The 19,268-nt window shown below is 38.8% G+C and overlaps 1 protein-coding gene across 1 annotated transcript; it reads right to left on the bottom strand.

Moving 5' to 3' along the window:
* Positions 1-723: 723 nt before the first annotated feature.
* On the bottom strand, positions 724-9,501 carry LOC311185441 (killer cell lectin-like receptor subfamily B member 1; the record flags this gene model as incomplete). Its single annotated transcript, XM_084256067.1, has 3 exons — positions 724-1,438; positions 1,799-2,019; positions 9,417-9,501. 3 exons carry the CDS (start codon positions 9,499-9,501, stop codon positions 1,319-1,321), a joined length of 426 nt encoding a protein of 141 aa, XP_084112193.1. The 3' UTR covers positions 724-1,318.
* Between the last annotated feature and the right edge of the window lie 9,767 nt (positions 9,502-19,268).

Genomic DNA, 19,268 nt, shown 5'->3' with positions numbered 1-19,268 from the left:
ATTTTCTTCAATCTACAGGATAAAATCACTGGCTATCTGGGGTGGCCTGGAGACGATGTGCTTGAAAGTGTGACTGTGATTAAGCAAAGCATGTGGTCAGTAATGTGGTGGGTTCATGCAAACTTGATTAAATCATTCAGGGATACACAATGACATGTCATCAAAACCTCATCCAAAGTCTGTGTAGCCATAGCCTTTCCACAGTGACGTTATCTTGGTCATTTACACAAGATACTATACTGAGACACCCAGTAGCAAACAGCAAATAGCTCCTTTGCAGCCCTTGTATATTAGTTACATAAATGTCTTTTACTCAAAGTTAGAGTATACTACACAATTTCTCACAATGTGGGTAGTTTGAGTGACTGGGCTCCACACTCTGACACTTAGTATTTTTTTCCCTTTCATAATCATTTTCCAATGCTGGTTGTAACCACTAAGGTATTGAAAAAATACTTAAAATTTCTATGTGCCAATACGCTCCAGTTAGGGATTTTTTTTTTAAATTTTGTATGTGTGTGTGTGTGTGTGTGTGTGTGTAGAAGAATTGGGGTACATGCCAGAGGTGTGAAGTGTGAAAGGATTCACCAGAGACAGAGTGGGGAGCAGAGCAGGTGGATCTACTGTGATACACTGCTGAGGGGAGCAGTGGGCGAGAATGGAGTGGCTGCTGCGCCATGTGGGTTGCTCCCTGCTGGCCTGGGATCGAACTTGTGCTGCAGTGACTGGCGATGGCTTGACAGTGCTGTCTTCAACCACTGCGCCACCAAGGAGGACCTCAATTCCTTTTCTTCTACAACCACTGCACATGAATCTTTTCGTATATGAAATTGTCATGTAATATCAGACTTAACTCATCTCAGCTAAATCTGAAACTCTTAAAAATTTTTAAGTTAAATTAAAACTACAAAACTCAATCTTTAAAAACAATGTTACTGGGCCTCCCCAGTGGTGCAGCAATTGAGCGCTGGGTTGTGAAGTTGCCCACAGCCTCTGTGGCGCTGGTTCGATCCCCGGCTGCTCCCCGGCCACCGGAGGAGGGTCCCACATGGCGCGCAGACCTCTCCTGCCGCCCGCTGCTCCCCTCAGCAGTGTACTTTGGTCCTTCTGCCTGCTCTGTTCCCCGCTCTGGCTCTGGTGAATTCTCTCACCCTCCCGCGCTTCCGACTGTACCCAGTGCATGTATAAACAAAACAAACAAATAAATAAATAAATATAACTTGCCTCTATAAAAAATAAATAAATAAATAAAAACAATGTTACTGGCCTACAATGAAAACCTAACGTAACCTGAGTGTTCATATAGCCTCTCTCATACTCACATATTAGAATTTAAAAATGAGCCATTTATCCACTTCCATTTCTTCTCTGATAATGTTAAATTCAATCCAATCCAAAAATGAAGTCCTTTATCAGGTATCTGGTGTTGTATGAGTGTCTATAAATGGAACGGAAGAGATGACTGAACATTAAATGTTTTTCCGTGGCTTGCACTCCCCTTCAGTTCACCCTCTAAAACCCAGTTCATGTATCACTTCCTCTGTGAAACCTGTCCCTGCCTCCCTCTTAGAGTTAATTATTCCTTTGTGATTTTTCTCTCTGGCTATTTAGATTTGTATTGTATTCATCCAATTGCCCTCTATTTTTTGCTTGTCTGTTTAGTCTCTCAGATGGTGAGCTTCTTAAAGTCAAAGTCAGTACTTCCATTATCCTGGAATCTTTAAGCTAAAGCTCCAAGACCTTGCTGTGGCAGAAGAAACTGCTAAGTTCTACTCAATATTTTATGTAATTATTTTACCAATTCTTCCTGATCTTGAATAAGCAGCAAACTGGCTTCCTTTATCAAGCAGTCAGCTAGACTGTTAGTCCAGTTTTTGGTAGAACTAAAAATAAAACGCACGCATTTCTCTCTGAGCAGAATCCAATCTGCGGGGCACTTCAACAGACTTGGCCTTTCTACAATAAGAAAAAGAAAAAATAAAAGTGTTATATTTCTAACCTGTGTCCATCCCACCACAACTCATCACACATGCACAAATTATCATGAATGCTCTGAAGTCTTTGCATATATCTTTAAGTAAAACTGATGATTTTATCATAATCTTGAGTGGTTTGTGACAGGCTGTCTATTCTGGTACCATGAATAAGGAATTAGTAAGCCGTTACACTGGACATGCATTGAATCAAGGAATATTAGAATAGGAGATGTTTTCAGAGTAACTTAAGCAGCCACATCTTCCATTCTAAGTCACTGACACACAGAACAACTTGTTCAAGCTCACATAATCTGATAATGGTAGAGTCAAAACATTTCAGAGTTTCCTTAAATTTGCCACCAGTCCATACATAGATAGCATATGCAAATGATCCAAAAATGCTTACTTTAGACAGCATGCATAAGGCAAAGCAAATAACAAATAATTCCTTTCCTAAATTAGAGACAAACTTGGAGAAAAAAGTCTTCAGAAACATTCCAATTGTCAAGTTACATATTTTCTAATTAATGTGACCTATGGCATAACAACTTCCAGAGTATTTTTCAGAGAGCCTAAAATTTCTGTTTTGTTATAATATGTACAATAAATATCACATTCTGGTACATCCAACAATAGGCTAACAAAATACACTACTTATTGGAACATGTCTTAATGATTAATACAATAATGTCTTAATGATTAATACAAAAAATATCTGAATGATTAATGCAATAAATATTGAACATTCACTTTATGTTTGAGTGTGATTAACATCAGTCTAATGTATTCATTAAAATAAAATATCCCACTTACATGCATATTTTACTTTTCCCCTTAGAACCTAACTACTGGTTATTGACTATCTGAGCATCAATTTGTCATGTGGCATTTGCTCTGGTGATTTGGATCATCACAGACTCTAAGGAGAAATTACTAAAGTACCATCTGATCACCACCGACTAGTCATATGACCTTATGTGAGTTGTTCATTTTTTCATGCTTCAGTTTTGTCAAACATAAAATTAAAGGCCTCCCCGGTGGTGCAGCGGTTGAGCACTGGGTTGCAAAGCTGCCCACAGCCTCTGCGGCGCCGTTCGATCCCTGGCTGCTCCCCGGCCACAGGTGGAGGGTCCCGCATGGCGTGCAGACCTCTCCTGCAGCGCCCACTGCTCCTCTCAGCAGTTTACTTCAATCCCTCTGCCTGCTCTGCTCCCCGCTCTGGCTCTGGTGAAACTCTCACCCTCCCGCGCTTCTGACTGTACCCAGTGCTTGTATAAACAAATAAACAAACAAATAAATAAATCTTAAAAAAAAAACATAAAATTAAAGTGGTTAAGGCATATTAATAGATGTAATGTTACGAGCCTTAGCTCAGGTAATGCAGGGTATCTATCAAATCCCAGTGGCTACTCTTAGAAATTTAAACCCCAAGATCACCTGTGGTTTCTTTTCTGTTCTCTTGAACATCTTGAAAATGCACAATGTTTTTTTCCATTGACAATGACTGCCGTTGCAAGAATATCACTAGTAAATAAGAATTAAGAAGGTTAAAATATTGAAATGAATGGTGAAATGAAAATATTTATCCCTACAGGGAACTAATGAGCTCAACAAACGTGAATATTAAGAGAAAATTAAAACAACAGATGTGCAGTAACAAAGTGTTTAGTTAGAAGACAACATGTATAAGCAAACAAGAAAACTTACAGAACAAGTGAACTCACATGGACATTGAGTTGCCTGTTTTTTTTTAGGCAAGTAAACTAAAGGCGTTAAATTCTTAAAGTGTTTACACTTCTTTCTGAAACTTTTCCTCTTCAGATTGAGTATAACTATATTTATCCCAGGAGAGAGAGAGTGTTATTGCATTCTGGAATTTTTTTTTCTCAAAGATTTATCTATGCACACACACAAGAACTGGGGTATAGGCCAAATGTATGGGAGGGAGAGAGGACCCACCAGAGACAGTGGGGAACAGAAAAGGCAGAGGGAAGGAAATACACTGCTGAGGGAAGCAGCGGGTGAGACAAGAGGGGTCTGCCGCGCCATGTGGGCATCCCCTGTGCCATGTGGGCATCCTCTGCGCTGGCCGGGATCGAAACAACACCGCAGAGGCCATGGACAGCCTCACAGCGCTGCGCCCAATCGCCTGTACCATCAGGGAGGTCCGCATTCTGGAATGTTTTGATAGTTAAGGAACTGTAAATGAGTAGAAACTTAAATTTTCTTTGTTGTTGTCATATTTTTGTCATAATTGTAATCTTCTTTTATGTTCTTGTAAACTTCTTTTAAGTTCACACATGTAAAATCCCTATGGAGACTTAGCAGAAAATTCAGAAGAAAATATAAAACGCTAAAATTGCAAAGTGGATAGGGGCCGATTATTAAAAGCATTGTTTTGTTATTATTTTTATTTCACTGCTCTTTCACTATGTCTGGGTGGTCAAATTATGTTAAGATAATTATGTTCTGATAGCAGTTGAGTATATGTTTTAAAGCAAATGATCTTGACTCACTTACCTAAAATACTCGACTTAATCACAACCAAGGATAGAAGAACAAGCCCAGCACAACCAATTTTCAGAGCAAGTCGATGCCGCGGTGGACCTTGATGGATACCGAGAAGGTAAGAAAATACATGCATTTAATTCCCTGGGGTTTATCTGGTACAAAAAGCATGGGTAGTTTTGATCCCATCTGGACAACTGGGGGCAAAAAAGAACACTTATCAGCCTTCTTAATGCAAAGTCCTACAAGATTAATTCTCAATTAATACCTGGATGCTAACTCACTGATAAAAACTGAAATATTTATGTTGTCTTATATACAAAAGATTGTCTAAAGAGTTTTCAAGTGGGATAGCTGTGAGATATTTTGAAAATTGCCAAATACTATACAAAAATGAAGCATCCGTCCTACTAGAGAGAGTGAAATAATTTTGTCAAAGAAGAATGACCTTCACTCATTGAAAATATATTTTGTGAGGTTCTATTTTGTGACAAACACCGTTTGAATCACTATGATATACAACAATTCTGTTTGTGGATATGGATTCCTCTGCTTTTTGTTGTCCAGAAATATCACCTCCTATTAGACCAAGTGTATTGCAATAGAAAAGGAGTATTTTGTCTGTCTGCTAATTATTTTAGTAAGTATATTGTATAGTCTAAACAAATGACAAATATCTTTTCTTTTCTTTTACCTTCTTGGTATCCATCAATAAGTACAATAAACTATGTCTCAAGTACATCAGTAATTGTGATGAATAAGCTAATTAGTGAAAGGGAATGATAAATTAACCATAACTTTATTAATGTATTTTGTTTTTTGCACATCTCTGAAACATGGATTTCATAGGGAAAAATAACAAAAAGAAGAATTTATTAATAAATAAATTTTGGGAGATCATATAATATATAATGTTATAACAATTACATATAGAATTAGAATAAGTGTATTGACATTTTTTCATTGATTCATTTTGTATAACATTATATAAAATTATATAACAATATAATATAATGTAACAGTGCAGTGTTATTTAAATAAAAATATTCTTCGGAAACACTGGGCTATAAATCCAAGCATTAAATTAGCTGTAAATTTATTGTGTTAATTTACATTAAATTATCCTTATATAACTCTCACCCTCTTGTTTAAATAAAAAAAGTATTTGTTCCCATTTGTTTTGTAGCATGCTAGATATATCACAATTACAAATATTTTCTGTCATATAATTAGAATCTAGGGTCTTCACGAGTAAATGTTTTCTAGGGCCTCCCCGGTGGTGCAGCGGTTGAGCGCTGGGTTGCGAAACTGCCTGCAGCCTCTGCAGCGCCGGTTTGATCCCCGGCCACAGGGCGAGAGGGTCCCACATGCCGCGCAGACCTCTCCTGCCGCCCGCTGCTCCCCTCAGCAGTGTGCTCGGTCCTTCTGCTTGCTCTGCTCCCAGCCCTGGCTCTGGTGAATTCTCGCCCTCCCATGCTTCTGACTGTACCCAGTGCTTGTATAGATAAATAAATATATCTTTAAAAAAAAATAAAAGTTTTCTAATTTATCTACAGTTATTGATTTATTGATAATATCCATGACTGTTTATACTTTTCTATTATTTCTCCATATAAATGATTACCTGCTTTGAGTTTCTTATTAAAAACCTGAATCAGATATGCTAAAATGCTTTTACTCTCAATAAATGTCCCAGAGTGACTTTCGAGTCCATCCCTACTATGTTTTTCTACACACTCCCTGACAATTGAATTGTGCACCTTACTTTGTAGACAACTGCTATAATCTCTTCTATTAATGTGCTAATGTTCATATAGGAGTTCTATCTTGTGAATGTCCTGAAGGAGATGGAATTAGGGTAACCACATGTGATAAAAGATATGAGAGGAAGCAGATTAGATTCAAGGTAGTGACATGTAGACTATCATCTGGAGGTAGCAGGTAATAGTCGATCCCAAGAGCAGATTCCAAGGCTCTGGGCATCCATCTGAATATGAAAAAACTAACTTGAGATATTGACAAAACTATTAATGAGCGCCAGGTGACACAGGTGGCTACACTCCGCCAATGAGCCTAAGACGAGCCCTAGTTTCTCATTCCTTTCAGTTGTAGACAAACAATAACGTTACCTTCTTGCCTCTTTTCTGCCTTATCCTACTTCCTTTGGCACACTGCAAAATCCAGAGACCCCTATGAGGTCCCCATTTGAAGTCTGGCAGAGGTTAAGAGCAGAGACTTTCACATTTCCAGACATGCATCTGAGAATGTTCCTTTGGGCAAAGGATTCAAACTTCATAAACTATCAAAATCTCACCTCTAAAATGTAGAACAATATCTGCTTCATAAGGGTTTGGAAAGAATTATAGGTAGCAATTCTTCTGCATTGCTAAATATAGGGTCTGGTACAGAGTAATGTTCAACAAATATTATTTTTCCTTAAAATCTTTTTTTTTTTTTAAACTATAGGAATAAGGCATTTTGGAGTGACTTTTTAAAAGACTTATTCATTCTTGCTCAAGTTTAAGGAACCGTGTAGAGCTCCTTGCGCTTCAGGGTATGCTCTTCTGAATCACTTTTCTGAAGCTCTAAGAGGTTGGAATGAATGGATTTACAGAAGCAAATGGGACCGAAAGTTGAATCTAATTATGTGGGCTACCCTGCATGTACACAGTCTGTGAAATCATCTCACTCTGTTGTTGTATACCTTTCAATGGTTTTTCTATCAAGACCATCCATAAACATGGCCTCCTGGTGGCGCAAGGGTTAAGCGCCGCACTATGAAGCAATCTGCAGCCTCTGCAGCATGAGCTCGATACCCCGGTGGCCAGGGAGCAACCCACATGGAGCAGCAGACCTCTCCTGACTCCCCCGCTGCTCCCTTCAGCAGTGTGTTTCAGTAGATCTGCCTGTTCTGCTCCCCACTCTGTCTTTGGTGAATCCTCTCACCCCCCGCGTCTCTGGCCTGTAACCCAGCTCTTGATTGCATAAATAAGTAAATCTTTAAAAAAAAAAAAAAAGACCTTCCATAAACACCTATAAAGACTTCCACAAATCCCTATTCAACCTGGTGTCCCACTGCATCTCCTGATGCTCCCCATGCTGCATGTGCTTTTCACTCTAACTCACATGTCCTCCTACAACAATACAGGCAAGACCACCTCTCAGAACTGTGCACCTGCTGGTCCTGTTTTCAGGAGGTTCTTTCCAAGAGAACATGTCTTTGTCCTGCATTGCTTCCAGGTCTTGATTTACATGTCATACCGTCATGGAGGCCTTCTATGATGTTCTGTGCCCTCCCACAAACCTAAATTCCGGTCTACTTGTTATTTTGCTCAGTTGCATTCATTATCAACTGATCTTTTCATTAATAGTTCCCTGTTGGCTTATTTGCATGTCTCTACACAAAGGAAAAGGTTTTACCCTCCGTTTTACTTGTGCCTATAGACTCAGCCTGTAGTGCTAAGGCCAGGCACTTAGTAAATGCCAAGTTTGGAATAAATTCTGAAGGTGCATTGCCAACACCTTATCTAGGAGACTGAGCTTAGCCCACAACTAAATAGGCCACAACTCACATATCAGCCTGAAAATTCAGTCAGCGTCTCAATAGTATTTTCCTGATACTGTGATACTAGAGCAGTGTCTATAATCACACATTTTGTTCTAAATTAATTCTACTCCCTCCCCCTTGAGATTTACTTTCAAGTTTATATTTTGTAGGACAAGGAATATGTCAGACTAGGTAAATTATCTGGACTCCATTTATTTGTGATCATAGAGAGTAGCTTCTGAGCAAAAATATCTCACTGTCTTCTCTGTACTCATTTTCTGACAGCCCTTATTACAACTCCACCCAACCTCCTATCCACTTTTACTACATCTGAATAAGGAAAAAGAAAATCTTATTCATTCTATCAAAAAGAACTATGCCTTGACCAAACCCTAATTCTATTATCAGAATTCTATTTTCCTTAATTCCCATATGAAGAATATATTAAAACATATTCGATTACCCTGACTTTTCCCCCAACATGAACACTGATTAAGAGTTTTAAGTCTATATGCAACCATACAGGAGGGAGAATCCAAATGCTTAGCATAATCAGGTTCAAGAAAAGTTGCAATATTATTGATGTCAGTAAATTTGGCTACACTTCAGATAACCCTGATGTTTGTGCTCATTTTCATCTAGTTTCTGCATTTTTTTCATAGATCTCCAGGCCATCATGTCTGTCACCTTTTACCTAGGGTTAGAGGTCTCCACTACTTTCAGCAGAATACTCCCTCCTTTCACCACGAGAAATGTGTGGATTTTGACAGACCCTCCAATAGCTTCCCTGACGATACCAACTAGCCTCCCATGGCTCACATCCTTTTAAGTTGTGATACTCTTTATGTATAAAGTTTCAGAGTTAGAAGTCATCAGATTGCAATTATATTCAAGTTTTTGATCCTGAATATGATTTTCTTCGGGAAAGATTTCCTCTTCTCTTCTGAGAGTGAAGGATGTCCATCATTAAGGCTACACTTTGTATTCTGAAAGGCATGGTATGGATGCAAATACACTGGACCTGATCTTAATATTAGTATTTTGTAGAGTATTTGAATAAGGTGGGGTACAACTGCATAAAGGTAGCAATATGTCCCTAAAAATTCTTCTTTGTTCATACATGTGAAATACTGTTTCAGGGTCTTTATACTAAGGTTCAGTAATAGATATGATTTTCATTTTACCACAGATACTTTCATAAAAATAAATCTATAGGATATACTTTTCTTCACAAGGGAGATTACCTCCAACAGACAGGCTATACTTAACATTAATATGAGATTGCTACTCATCTTCAAAACAATGATTTAATACTACATATTTATTAGAAAAAGTAACCATGGAATATAAAAAAAATGGGAAAAAGGAAATTCAAAGTCACTTACCCTGAGGAACAGATGGGGGTGAAGATCTTTTGAGGCCTGAATTACTGGATACCTTTAATTCAGCATGTATCATTTGTTCATCCATGGCAAACAGGAGACAGTGGCACTAAACACTGGGCAGAGGACAAACCCCAATCCTCCAAGGCAAGATCAGCAAAAGGAAGTGCCAGTCTGAAATGCTTTATCTCTCTTGCATCCCCAACCACGCACACCTCTAGCTGTGGGTTTTCTTCATAAATTAGTGACACTGTCCATTTACTTTTAGTCCACTGTATTTGAATATTCAATCAGATTTACTTAACTAACTGCTCTGTTGTTTGACAAATTGTGGGAAGGCTTGTTAATTGTTGGACTCTTGACCTTCATTTTTTTGAACACCTCACTCAGGGCCATGAGCCAGATGAGGGAAATGAGGCATTCATCTAATGTGTAACTTAAAGTGACCATCAAGAAATAAAATTAAAAAAAAAAACCCTGCCCATCATCATGATAAATAATACTTAACACAATATTGTAAAATACTAAACAATCATGCAAAATAAAGCCTAGTACAATGCCTTCCCCAAGCTCTAAATTCTCCCTGAAATATTTGTGCTCCAAAGAAAGCTACAAAATGCAGAAAATGGAGCTGTAGATGTGGAAAAGACCCTTGACATCTGACTGCACAACAGAGGCCACCAGAAGGCAGGGGTGTGGGAGCAGGTGGGCTAGAGCCCCATCCCATGGCACTTTGGTGGTGGTCATGGTGTGATAGCACACATTGTGGAGGTGTAGATGTGTGAACTTATATGCCTAAAAAACGTACAGTGTGTCAATTGTTACCTCATATACATATTTAAAAATTAACAAGATGTTGCTTTTAGTGCACTGAAGTTCAATATCAAATTATGAAGCTTGACTGAGAATACTAGGGACCCACAGTGGTCATATAAAAGCAATTTATTCAAGGTAAGGATGCCTCCTCAAATAGAAGCCTGCAAAGCTGCAAATTGCAAAATTTACAAAAATCTAGAGATATAAGCTGATAAGAGTCCTTATCCACATAGATATCCATGGATGGGACATTTGATTTGGCTTGCTGGAGTTTGCTTGTTATGGCAAGTATCTGCTCTCGTGAAGACCCATATTATACAATCACCATTGCATACATAGAAAACAAAACTCTCACAAGAATAGGATCTTTAACAGTGAGGCCCAGGGTGCTCAATGGGGAAAAAACAGTCCCTTCAACAAATGTTGTGGGAAAATGCGATATAGTCATATGCAAAAGAATGATGATGGAAAGCGGATTCTTTTACACTCTATATAAAGTGGCACTGGATTAAAGATCTAGTAGAAGACCTAAAACTATGAAACTCTAGAAAAAAACATAAGGAAAAACTTCAAGACATTGTAGTTGGCAAATTATTTCTTTTATGTAATACCAAAATCATAGGCAACAAAAGCAAAAATAGGCAAATTTTCAAATGTTTTGCACCAATGGGCATAATCAGTGAAAGTCAATTTACAAAATAGTAGAAAATATTTTCAAATCATATATTTGATAAGGAGATAATATCCTGTACATATAGAGAACGTCTATGGGTCCTTGTCAATGGCAACAAAATGAAAGAACCTGGTTAAAAAGTGAGCAAAGGTCTTGAGTAGACAGATCTCCAAAGGTGATATACAGATGGTCAAAAGTAAAGGGAAATGGGCCTCCCTGGTGGTGCAAGGGGTTAAGATGCAATCTATGAAGCTGTCCACAGCCACTGTAGCACCAGTTCGATCCCCAGCCAAGGAACCACCCACATGGTGCAGCAGACCTCTCCTATCTAGCCCGCTGCTTCCTTCAGCAGTGTATTTCAGTTGATCTGACTGTTCTGTTCCCCGCTCTGCCTGTGGTGAATCCTCTCACCCCCACACCTCTGGCCTGTACCACAGTTCTTGTATGCATAAATAAATATGTCTTTAAAAAAAAGTATAGGGAAAGATACTCAACATCACTAATCAGAGGTAAATGCAAATCAAAACCGCAATGTGATATTGCCTCACAAAGTTAGAATGGTTAACACAAAACAAAACCAGAAAATGACAAATATGAGAAAGAATGGGAAAAACTTGGAATCTTAGTACATTGTTGTGGGATAGTTAAATGGTGTAACCACTGTAAAAAATGATAGAGTCCTTGAACTTTAAAAAAAAAAAGCAAAAAACACTACCCTGTGATCCAGGAATCCGATGTCTGCATGTATATTCAAAAGAACTGAAAGCAGAGTTTTTAGAGATATTTACATCACTTTTTTTTAGCAGCACTGTCCACTGTTCACAATAGTTCAAACAACCCAAATGTCCACTCCCAGATGACTAGAAAGAGAAAAGGTGGTATGGAATACCATTCCATTTTAAGAAGAAGGAAACTTAACTCATACTATATTGTGGATGAGTCTTTAGGTTTTATAAGCAATAAGTCCAAAAACACATAGTGTATTATTTCACTTGTATAAAGTATTTAAAGTAGCAAAATTCACAGGAACAAGAAGTAGGTGACTCACTGGGGTGTGGGAAGCAAAGAAGTTACTAAACTGGTATGGAATTTCAGATTTTCAAGATAAACAATTCTGGAGATCTGTTTTACGACAATGCAAATAAGTTAACACTATGGAAATGTGCAGTAAAAATTTGGTACGAGGTACACTGTCTTATGTATTTTTACCATAATAGAAAATAGAAGGGCCTCCCCTGGTGGCGCAGGGGGTTGAGTTCAGCACTGTAAGGCTGTCCCCAGCCTCTGCAGTGCTGGTTCAATCCAGGCCATCCAGGGAGGGTCCCACATGGCACAGCAGACCTCTCCTGTCTCTCTCACGGCTCTCCTCAGCAGTGTATTTCAGTCAGTCTGCCTGTACTGCTCCCCGCTCTGTCTCTGGTGAATCCTCTCACCCTCCCACGATCTGGCCTGTACCCTGGTTCTTGTGTAATGAATAAATAAATCTTTAAAAAAAAAAGAAAGAAAAGAAAATAGAACAACAATACAGAAGAAAATATGTGCCTCTGGGGGAAAACTGACGTTCAGTAATAACAGATAAGGAAGGGAGCGAATATACTCTAAAAATATCAAAGATTTAGGACAGAGGTTTTGATGGAATGAATGTCCTCTGTCTCCACCACCCAGAGATGAGGGAAATGGTCAGTTGGAGGGAAGCAGTGAGACAGTGGATATGGGAGAATAGTAAGCGCCTCCGAGGACTCAATGGGGGTGCAACAACCTCACCCACTTCTGTTCCGCTTCATTTACTTGTCTCAGGAACCTGTGTGCGCCACTGACTTGCTTATTCAGTATGGAATTAGAAACAAAATTATTCCTGCTAAGTGTAAATATTAAAATTATAAGTTTTCAAGGAGATGTGATTTCAGGCAAATATGATAAATAAATTCCAACCACTGAAGACTTTCTCATCTGACTGTAGCTTGTTAGACCTTTGCTTGGTCTTGTCACTCATCAGGTCTTTTCACTCATCCAGCTGTATTGGTGAGGTCCCCATTTCTTTGTTCCTGTCTCGGTATTTCAGTGTTTCGTATAAATAGATTTTAACCTTTCTTCTTGTTTTGGAGATTTTGCATGCTGAATATATTTATACATTATTTTCAAAGTGTTAATTATATCTGTTTTAAATAATGTCTGTTTTAATATCAATTATATCAGTTAATATCAATTATATCTGTTTTACAATTAGACAAAAACTTTCTGGTGACACCATGTTAAGAGCCTATATTGCTGAATCATATACAAAGTTATAAACCAAGAAAAACAGAGAACTTCACCTAGATGAAGTGGGCAGAATCGTAGGAACATATTTTGTTTATCCATTCATCTACTCACATATATTTGAGTTATTTCTACCTTTTGGCTGGTAGGGAAAATGCTGCTATGAATATTAGTATAGAAATAACCCTCACTGCTTTCAATTCTTTTGGAAGTAAATTTAGAAGTAGAAATGCAGGCTTAAAAGATAAAAACAAAACGGTTAACTGGAGTTTCTAGTTTGTGCTTTGCACCTCCATCCCCCAGGAGCCAGGTGCAGAAGGAAGGTGGCATCAGGAATGCTGCTATCTATTGTGAAGGTGGGAAAAGTGTGTGGGGAATTGCACACACTTGGGGAAAATTGGTTAAAAATTCCAGCTAAACACACATGGTTTGTATTTCAAAAACTGAACAAGCCATGAGGCCATGCCTTATTTCAGGGAGGCAGAGAATTACATCCTATTATGCTTCTGGAGGGAGGAAATCCAAGTATGTATGTAAACAGCACTAAGACTGCTAACACTACCCTAGATCAGTCCAGAATCCAGAGCAATAGACTCCTTAATACCTCAGAATGTATGCTGCATGATACCATTATTTTTAACCATACAAATAATCTAATGTGATATCTGTGAGACAAATAAGGAGAAATGGATCTCTGTCCACATTGGTTTTCCCTGGGTCTAAGTTTTGAGAAAATTTCAGATCCTGACATCTTGTGAATTGCTTTCTAGAAAAGCAGTATCAATTTTAATTTCACAACACTAACATATATCCGTCAATTCTTGTCTGTCCTTAGCAATCCCAAATACCTTTTTTTTAATTTCTCTGGTATTTGCTAATTTGAAAGGTGAAAACAGTATTTCAAGATTTTTGTATTTGATCCTGTCATTTAGTCACTGTTTTTGTCCCAGGGCAAATTCATATGTATTGTGGACTTCCCTGCACTAAAGGCCAGCTCAGCACAAAGGAGAGGGGACAGCTTCGGTTCAGAACCTGGGAACTGTGCTTTAATCCTAGCTTTTCCTTAGAAGATGTAATAGAGTGGGTCCTTCAGCTGTCAGTTTGTATCATCTCTGCTATCAGACTGCACCCTGGAAATAAGGTGCTTTGGGGTGTGAGACAACATGGGCAATAGCGGTCAGAGAGCACTGGCTGTGTGGTAGGGCCCCTCCATGGCCAAGCCAGTGCCTGTGGTCTGCCCGATCAGACAGTCGCTATAAAAATAAAACATGAAATATGCATGTGAAGTATGCATATGGCATCTTTTAGTCATTAAAAAAAACTGATTGAAAGTGTCATTATTTATATTAAGTAACTTGCAAAGTAGGGAAATTAGTTATTATACTATATGCCCAATATTGAACTGAAATTAAGGTTGTAATTTTCACTTTGGCACAGGAAGCACAGGTGTAAAGTCTGATCTCCACCGTCAACCACTTGTTTGATGTCTGCATGACCTGCATGTGGGTGGCCACGAAACATATTCTCTTGCTCACTCCCACTCCTCCCTTCTCCTGCTCCCTCGGAGACATCATCCCACAGTTAAAGAGAAATTGAGATATTTATCATTTTTAGAGTTTATATGAACAAAAATCAATTTGAATTTGGCAGCAGATACAAGGGAGCTTCAAGGAGCTGAACATAATGGGAGATTTCTATAGGCCGAAGGGAGCAGGAAAATGGAAGTTCTGGAAGATGAAAAAAAAAAAAAAAAGATTGGTTACTCTGGGTTACTCTCCTTGGGGGCTGGCAGGGTGGATAGGGCAGAGGCACTAACTAGTGCTGAGCGGCACTGATTGACTGATGACTCCATTTTGGGGAAAGCAAAACTGATTAAGTTTCGGTTTTGTGACATGGGAGTTAATACACACTGTTCTCTTTGTTTTCTTTTTGAAAAGAGGAACACAGTCTATAAATTTCCCACTCCCTCCATCTGCTTTCAGGAGGTATTTTACTTTCTTCACTTCCCAATATAGCAGCAGCAGGAGGCAGTACCTGGACCAGCTAGCCATTTCTCCTAACCTAACTCACCTTCCTAAAAACCTTTATTCCAAGTCAGGAAGTCACTGTTGAAATGCCCAGTCACTTTCCAAGCCACTCAGTTGCTTCCTGCCCTTTCCCTCTAATTCCAGGCTCAGAAGAAGTCTAGTTTAGGTATTCCTTGGATTTTGAACAAGTCTGAGTAGAGGTTCTTAAGTCTGTCTGTAGGGTCAGTGGATTCATCAGACTTTTTCTGCTACTAGCCTGTGTGGATATTACCTGTGGCCTTGATCATGTTCATGCAGGTGGCACTTAGGCGGGGGCACATGTGCCTGATTATGGACAATTGGGTGTGTGCACATGTGCCAGTGTGCCTAGGAGAGAAGTGTGGTCTCACTTCTTTTCAGCCTGAGGTCGAGTTACAAGAGCAAGCTTCTCAGTACACTGGATTTTCTGATTTGCATCAGGTGTCAATTTATTGACCTCATCAAAATCCAATCACTTTAAAGGGCATTGACCTCCTCTCAATGAGAAGTTGGGGGGAGAGTGGCACATTCTAAAATAGATACTGAAATTATGAGAAAAAAATCAGAATCTACAATGTTGGGCAATTTATAACTATATTGGTGTAGACTCAGAAATAAATGAATGTCAGAGATAAAATAAAACAGACTATTCTCTATACCCAGTAACAGTAACCTAAAATTTTGATTAGATCCAGAGGTAAGAAGAAAACAGTTTCTAAAAGACATTTTATGAAAATTTGGATATAAAATTTTTCTTAGAATAGATACTGAATTATTTTTATTTTTCATGGAATTATTAACACGAAAAGTTACTTCCAAATCATTCAGAAAAATAACAGGAAATAAGAGAAAGGTAAATAAAGTATATGTAGAAGGTTTATGTAGAAAGGTAAAGGAAGTAAGAGAAAGGTAAAGTTTATGTAGAAGAGTTGTAATAAGATGATCAAGGTGAAGAAAATGCTTGTTGAATTATCCTTGAACCCTTTTGGTAATGTGAATCCTCCTAAAACTGGCCCTTCTAGTGCTGCAGCTATTAGCTATGACCACAATGTGGCCAATAGACTCACTTTTGAATTTTTCTGAACACACTGCATGGAAAATAACTAGAAACGTTACTCTCCCAGAAGCTGGCTCTAGGATGAGAAATGTGTTAAAAAAAAAAATTCTGAGAAGGCAAGAATCACCGAGAAATTCAAACTACTCAATTGCAGTTTGAATTTTCTCTGAATTTTCTTGGCTGGACAGCAGGGACAACGCTGAAAAAACCATCAGTTGGAGAAATCTAGTTTCATTATTTGTTCCACAATGTTCAACTCCATGACCTTACCTGAGACAGCGGCGAGTAGTTCTCACATATAAATGTAGAAATGAAACTCAGGAGTCTGACTTCCTTGCCAGTTTTAAACAATGACTCCTCTTTTTGATTTGACCTGAATATGATAACTAATACTATTTTCCTGAGGTTTGGTTGTCAGAGACAGTGACACTAGAGGAAAATGACTCACAAACTCAAGTGTCACTGTGTGGCTGTGAAGAGAGTCCCGTGGAGAGGGACATATAAGTCTTAAAATGTGAACGGATGTGATGACAGTTGACATAAGTAAGAGTCTGACACATGTTTGCAGCATATAGGTAGGTGTTTCTAAAATCATACCTAAATACACTGGATTCCTATAATTTTGACTATAGAAATTGCTAGTTAGAGCGGAATACTCTTCTTCCTGTTCCCCTGTGTTGCCCTCCATAGATGAGCAAGGATGGGGGAGTAAAGTAAAAGAGGCAGTGGGCAGTAAAACGTCGGAAGAGGACCTGAAATGAAATGATATAAATTCCTCTGGCACGACAGATCTAGGAGCCTATTGCTCTTTTATTATCTTTTGATTACTTCGAAAGTAACTATTTCCCTCTTTGTCATGCCCACTGTTATAAAATCATTTGCATTTTTTCCCTGCTCAAAATTAAAGTCCATTCACGAGGGAACATGTCTTTCCAAACTAATTGAATCTATTGATTAAAAATCCCTTGCCTATGCCCTACCTTTCTAATGTTTGCGGCTATTTTAGAATTGTTGAATCCTTTCAAAAACCACCTCTGTGGCAATCTAGTCCCAGCATCCCAACTACCAGAAGAAATCTTTCCATATACAATGTGTGAAGTATAGTACAACTAGAAATAATTTGAAAGGCTCCTCTTTAAATTAAGTAGAAGAATAAGCACCAGTTCTGGTCTCTTCCCCTTCATGTACTCCCACCCTGTGTACTGTGGCTGTGCATCACCCCATCCCACCAGGAGTCCATTTCTCTCACTCCTTGAGCCTGGACTGCATTTTCATTTGATGTATCCAAATGAGGGGAGAGTGGTGTTCAGCTGTAAACCTGCACCCCCCTACTTCTGGACTTCTGTTCAGCTGCCTGTGAATAACCTCCAATAACCTGATGAATAAGCATGTGGCCCTCTCTGCTAATCACACAGGAAACCACTTGGCCCCCATGCTGTGAACCAGCCACAGCAGCCTGGGTGTCAGGTGTTCCTGAAAGATGGGAAGGCATAGGTGCTATTGTAGAAATGGGGGTGGGGTGAGGAGATGCAAACACTTGATCAGGGTGTGGACATCATCCTGCTGAGGGTCTCAGCAGCCCTTAATGTATACATTACAAGATACATAAGCATATGTATTAGAGTAGTAAGATAACAATCATCACATCTTCCTCTAGAGCCCCCAGGGGTTCATCTACCCTTCAACAGAGGTCCTACCATTCTTTGAAGAAGGCACAGGTGCTTAAACCAAAGTGTTCTTAGAATATCCATTTATTTTAAACAATTATTTTATTACTAGCAATAACTTATGTGACTGAAACTAACATTTCTATGTTTACTATGGTGAAGGATTAACTAAGGGCTAGGGAGTATAAAGGGCAGGAAGTTACCTGGGAAGAGAGACCAAGGGATTTTTTCTAACTAACCTATAAAGTTTAGACTAACATATAACCATATGATTAAAGCAAAAAACAGAAGGCTTTTATACAGAAACCATCATCTAATAGTATATTGTTTTAATAAGGTATTGATTCAATATTAAAGAACCAAGGGCCTGGAGGGCATCAATGCTAGACAAGCCATACTGACTTCCCCAGCCCCAAGCTCTCAATTAAGGGAGGAATTTTTTCTAATCTAACAGAAGAGTTTTTCTCCCTATTACTCCTATACTTATCTCATCAGCCTAGTTTCTGTATCTAACTTTTAGATCAAGGGAAAATTCCTTTTTCTGTAAGATGCTGATTGTTGTTTTAAGGAATTACAAATATTTCATCAGAGGCAGGGCTGGAGATGGTTTTATTTTTTGGTTTTCAAAGTAGTTCATATGTGACGTATCGGTAGTTGTAACATTGACTATTTCCAAGTGCATTATTAGTGCTGCCATGGTTGTTAGCTCAACCAGTCACAAAATTGTTGCTGACTTATTCTTGAATGCACACTCTAACAGCTACCATACCCATTGTCACTGAAAGGGAACTGTGAAGGAAAAAGGGAACTATTAATGAAAAGGAACTGTCTCCCTGCTAAAGAGCCAAAGACATGGAAGTTTGCTTCCTTAACAAGCATATCTAAACAAGTCCTGGCAGCCTCCTAGGCTGGTTGTTTTCCTGGGCCATTCTCAAAGGTCTGTATCCTTCCCCTTTTCCTGTGTCAACAATTTGTACGCTAACTAACCAATGTTATCAATGAATCACACAGTGCCATTTGCCATCAAATTGGTTATTCAGTAATTGATCAAACAGCATTTACAGTTTTATTTTTAAATGCGTATTTTAACAAGGGTAGAAACTAGCCATAAACAAATGAGGAGAATCTAGCAGGAGTCAGCTAACAGATTCCTGACTTTTCAGGAATCTGCCCCATGCCTGGACCCTTATCAGGTGACATGAGTAGCATGGCTCCCAGCACCCCAACAAACTGAATCATCCCAGTGCAGTTGGTCCTTAGCTGATTGGTCAACTACTCCTAGAAGTGTTAGGGGGAAATGATGTCCTGAGTTAATCCCATACAGGCTTTGTGGACTCC

Source organism: Talpa europaea (genome assembly GCF_964194135.1).
Source record: "Talpa europaea genome assembly, chromosome: 15".
Classification (NCBI taxonomy): domain Eukaryota; kingdom Metazoa; phylum Chordata; class Mammalia; order Eulipotyphla; family Talpidae; genus Talpa; species Talpa europaea.
This window is presented reverse-complemented; position numbering and strand designations above follow the sequence as displayed.